This window comes from Vigna unguiculata, chromosome 8 (genome assembly GCF_004118075.2).
Source record: "Vigna unguiculata cultivar IT97K-499-35 chromosome 8, ASM411807v1, whole genome shotgun sequence".
Taxonomy (NCBI): Eukaryota; Viridiplantae; Streptophyta; class Magnoliopsida; order Fabales; family Fabaceae; genus Vigna; species Vigna unguiculata.
In genome coordinates this window covers 21772019-21777576 of record NC_040286.1, presented here as the reverse complement: position 1 = coordinate 21777576, position 5558 = coordinate 21772019, and the positions used below count along the sequence as shown (strand labels likewise).

At 42.5% G+C, this 5558-nt stretch overlaps 1 protein-coding gene across 1 annotated transcript; it reads right to left on the bottom strand.

The window, feature by feature from the left end:
* Positions 1-963: 963 nt before the first annotated feature.
* Positions 964-5197, bottom strand: LOC114194336 (phosphatidylinositol 4-phosphate 5-kinase 1-like). Its single transcript, XM_028084492.1, has 8 exons — positions 4239-5197; positions 3985-4149; positions 3728-3893; positions 3308-3418; positions 3030-3223; positions 2794-2924; positions 2615-2708; positions 964-1852 (listed from the first exon to the last, which is right to left on the bottom strand). Exons 1-8 carry the CDS (start codon positions 5195-5197, stop codon positions 1543-1545), a joined length of 2130 nt encoding a protein of 709 aa, XP_027940293.1. The 3' UTR covers positions 964-1542.
* Positions 5198-5558: the final 361 nt, after the last annotated feature.

Here is a 5558-nt window from a genome sequence, read left to right as displayed (position 1 = left end):
AGAAACCAGTTCCGGAATTGATGTTGTACGGCTACTTAATGTTTTTGCCTAATCCCTGTTTCTTTGCATCACTGCCATTTTTAAAATGGGAACGTGGGATCCAGCTCCCGTTCCCTCCACCTAGGGGCACTTATGCAACCACCATCAAATTTTACTCACTTCTGAATTTTTCTCACATTGCTGTCAGGAATAGTAACATTCTTCTTCTACATACTTTTAATGCGTTCAAGATGAAAAAAACCTTCCCAGAATCTTATGAATACATGATAGTGATTATGATTTGGAAGCGCAACACTGAATTAACGCATTTAAATAGAATTAGGTGTAGGAGGAAGGTTTGTTTGAAAAGAGAGTGGAATGAAAGGACGTGGAAGACACGCTTGAAATCCATAATGCTGATTAGCTTCCTGAAAACAGAAACAAATGGCAATGGGGCCACCCACGATCAAAGGAGAAATAAGGGTCAAAATAATTTTACAGTGGATAATAAATAACAGATAATGTCTTCAATCACAGGACATAATAACAATTTCACTTGTTACCAAGATAGATTTAATTTAATGGAGCAATCAGAGCAGGTTCCACCACGTGATGTGATTACTGATACAGGTACTTTGCTTTCTTTCTCGCAAACCCAAACCATTATAAAACTTCGGTCAATTTTTTACTAAATTAAGATATAAAAATAACTAGAATGAGAGGCACATAAACAGTGAAAAGCATGAGAGAAAGTGAAGAAAATGAGAGAGGAAAAACGAGATCTCTCTCTCTCTCTCTCTCTTGCTTTCTCTGCTTTTGATGCCCTCAACACACTTTGAAGCCCAACGCCCTCGCTTTCACTGCAAAAGCTAACCCAACGACCCCAGTTTTTTATTTTCTTCAACCCCGCAATGAAGCCCCACTTATTTATGTTCCTTTCATCAGATAAGAGACTTTGGTGTGTGTGGAAGAGAAGAATTTGACACTCCATCTCACTCTCTCAACATAACACGCCTTCAACTGTCCAATAATTCAAGAATAATGATCAAAATACAAAATAAAATTAATAATTTCCTTCAACTATCCATCCTTTGTATAAACACTGTACATTTTCCTTATTTCCTACTCATCCACGCATTTTTTAATCAAAGATCAGGGAAACACTTCACGCCCCTCCCTCTTTCTTATCTCTCCATCATATATTCATATTCTATGCAGTAACCACAAAAAATTCAACAACCCCAACCCCATTTCTTCAACCAAAGAAATAAACAAAATAATCCAACTTCATCCCCATCTTCATGTACAAGTTTTCCCCTCCTTCACCATACCATCACCATGGCTCTATTTTTAAAACTAGGCCACCAAACAACCCCAACTACCGCGACCTTCTGTCAGCCACTTCGCCGTACAGTGGCATTTTAACCAGTCAACTCCAAGATCATTGCAATGGGTTTCAAATTTGAACCATTTTTTTTCTGATTGTTATGAACAATAACAACCAGGAATCTTCTTCACCGTAAGGAAGAAATATTTGAGCCTCATTCCATGCCAATCAATCTGCTACCTCTCTTCGATGAAAATTCTACCTACAAAATCACGAAACCTCTTGGAGTAGAGCTTTGGATCAACAGCAGAAATTGAAGAAGGGTCAACTTGAAATGACTTGTAAGCATGCTCAATCTTCTTGCTGATATCATAATCTTGCAAAATGTCAATAATCCCAAAATATAGAATCACATCGTAAGTCTCCCCGCTGCGATAAGGGGTCAAATGGCTGATTCCAACAGTGGTGTATTGATCGAAGTCACTCCTTCGTGCCACTCGCTCCGCTCTTGCAGGCATATTGGCTCCTAGCCTAATCAATGATTTCCTGAAACAAGAATCCTACTTAATACACCATAAATATGCATTCACATAAAACCCAACAACCTTTAATGGTCTAGGAAAGTAACACAATAGTAAACAAAAACTCGCAATTTCCAAAATCATTGAGCAAGTAGAGGTCGGAATTTCGTTTCTTCCCGAATAAGCTAGGCTAACAGGATAGATACAGAAAAATCATGGATCCAGAGAAAGTATTGAAACGATCATAATTGCCTCGATGAATCTATTGTCAGGAAAATAAATAAATTAGAAATACGAATTTGAATTAATGAATTGGGACCACAGCCTACATGAGCCCCACTAACAACAATTGCCTGCAATACTATATGCCCACTGACTTGCTAAAATAATGCAAACTACTTTCAATTATTATCATGAAAAATGTCAATTAAAAAGAAGAAATTATAGAACATTAATGCCAACAAAGTTATAACCTAAGATTGCAACTTGCAAGGGCGTACAGGACACAAGCATCTCAGTTTGTGATGCTTTCAAGTGGTAACATGATACATATCTATCTATTGTTTTCACTCGATAGCAGTAGGACCAATTTTGCCCAATCACCAACACATCTCCGAAAGAAACAATCCTCATTTCGGCATAGCAATATTCTAAATGATTACGGGAATATGCCAATTCAATTTAACAATGGAAGTAGATTTTATAACAATGCAATCTTCTTATAAATTAAAAACTGTAAAAATCCATCCACATCAATAGTAAGCAACTAGAACATAGTACACCTTACCTTCCAGATTTAACTCTATCTCTATCTTGTAGCTCTGCTTCAAGAAAGCGATAACCACGCATGAACTTTTCATTCTGATAAGTATCCCTATTGCCTGAAGGGAGAAAACAGATGAATTTAAAATTTTCGTAACACACAAGTTTTGTCTCTATGCACTCAAGTGGATGGAGGATAGATACCAGTGCGCAGGAGAAAAGGTGAAAGCCCCATTTTGTCACACGTATTATCATCACGAAAATGAATGCCGACTAAAAGACTGTAATCCATAATTTTCTCGGCTTCCAAGAACTCACAGTCCAGCTCAATTTGTCTGAACACAATGAGAGGACTACGTCAGCACATATTTATCGTGTTCAAGCCCTTAAAAGTGTATGTCTATATACGTAAGACAGGACAAACAAGCACAGTAACTTACTTGATGAGTTCCTGAAACCAATTTCTTTGAACACGAAACGCAAAGTTGAGATCAAGGTCTTTGAGGGTGGTCGTTTCATCAATGTCCTCCTCAGGTTTATCTGTGGCGCGCCCATGTGAAGATCCTTTCAAGTCAAATCGTCTATGAATTGGATATTCGGAACAAAAAAGATTGCCCATCACAATGAACCGGATCTGATTTTCAACAAGCAATCAAAAGTCAAGTACTGAAGATGGGGCAACCCCTCAAACAGCTAGAGCACATATACCAATCTATACCTTCTGGCCTCCAATTGGCTTAACACAATGCACCCCATAGAATTTTGTCACAAGTGAATTCTCATATCGAGAAACATGTTGATAATAACTTCGAAGCATCCGAAGAAGCACCTAAAAATTGAGCACCGGAATCAAGAATCAGTCTATGCAAGTATCAAGCAAAAGATTAGTAGTATAATAAAAGGTAAGAATTCATGTTCAATCATAAAACATGAATGACCAAACCAATAAAACAGGTCCCCCCCTTCCCCAAAACCCCAAGTTGACTGACTCACAAAATACAGTACCAGCCATATAACCCGGAGGAGGAATAACAAAGAAACCTATCCATTTGGCCATGGGGAGTTTGAGACTCCCAGAATTTCATTACAGAATTTAACAAGACACGACTCTACAAGCTTTAGAAGACATGTATCGAACCTTGACTTCAGATTTCTTCACCGTCTTTATCATGAATCTATCATCCTGGGTCAAGTAGAAGATGCTTCCACTTTTCCCAGGAGAAGAAAGCTCCCGAAGAGCATCATCGCCACATATAGCCAACATGTAATCAGCAGGATCGACCTGAAACAGCTTTCTCAAATGCCTACAAAATCCAAACCGAAACTCAGTCAACTAAAAACAGAAACACCCCAAAACACGCAACACGCACCACACCCTCCAAAGATTCTACACACCTAAAAACCACCGGACAGTAATCCTTCCATCGAAACTCGGCGGACTGATGCGGCGGCGTAATCTTGGACCCCTCGGAGGGAAACCTAGTCCAGAACTTCTCCTTCGGATCAAAATCACTCTGCTTAAGCTCCCGCAAAGTGGAACCCTCCTTCCCAACAGAGTACCTGATTAAATTTAAAGTTAAAACACAAATAAAAACATGGCAAATTCGCAGTAACACTTGAAACAAAAATAGCCGAAGCGCTTCGGTCACCTTATCCCCAATTGCAGATTAAGCATCAAGTCATAATTCTTATGCCCTTTGGAAATTGTTTCCCCGGGTCTCTTCACTTCGCTGGCGAAACAACAAGGGTTCCTTCTCAAATCTTCAGAATCTGACGTTGTTCCGTCGCGGTAAAACATGGACGCTTCCACATTATCGATAATATCGCACGTGATGTCTCCCGCTTCACCCTCCGACTCCCAGATGCAAATCCTGGGGAAACTCTTGTCATTATTCACGCTCCCTCTTCCGTCAACGGAGAAACGTTTCACGCTGAAATTCTCGCCCCAGAGCAAACGATGCTGAATCTTCATAACGCCGTGACCCTTGGGGACCCCGTTCTCCCACTGCCCCTCGTAACGATTCCCGTTGGCCCACACCAGAGCACCCTTCCCGTTAATCACGCCGTTCTTCCATTCCCCGACGTACTCGTTCCCGTTCTTCCAGACGTAACGGCCGTGACCGTCCTGCACGTTGCGCTTCCACCACCCTTCGTATAAGTCCCCGTTCGCGTAGCGCTTCTGCCCGAACCCGTGTTTCCGGTCGGAGATCCACGACCCGCGGTAGGTGTCGCCGTCGGATCCGACGAAGGTTCCAAACCCTTCCATTCGACCCGATTTGAACTGGCCCTCATAGGTCGCGCCCGAGGGCCACGAGAATTTCCCCTTTCCGGACGCCTTTCCCCGCTTCCACTCCCCCTCGTACATGCACCCGTCCGTCCACAGGTACTTCCCCGATCCGTGAGGCACGTTACCGGAGAACCTCCCGGCGTAGAAGTCGCCGTTCGGAAGAACACGCTCAACCGCCGATCCAGACACCGGTGCCAGAGGCAGCGTCGCAGGCGTCACTCGCCGCGGAAATCCCTGCGAACGGCTCCGCCCCGTCACAACCACCGGTGGTGCCGGAGACGACGCCGCGCCGGCGACGTCACACGCGAGCGCTTCGCGCATTCTCTTCTAACTCTGCGGTGGCGCGACTGTGTGGCTTTTTCGTTGACTGCAACAGCTCCGGAATTAGTTCATTTCTGCGGTGGCGCGTCCGATGCTCAAAAGGTAGGAGAGTCGGCCGTGCATTATTACTTCAGTGAGAAGTGTCGCCGGCGGTGAGACTCTCTCTCTCTGTCCTCTTTTTCGCTTTTGTTTTCTCTTTTTGTGCTGTTTGGGAAAAAACGAGTGGGAATGATAGAGAGCACAGAAGCAAGCGCATAGAAAGAGAGAACAGCACAGAAATGATGCCAAGTGAGGTGAGGGAGTGTTGTTATTTTCAATTTCAAGCAAAACAAAGAAATATTTTGAATTTAAAATTAAAAAT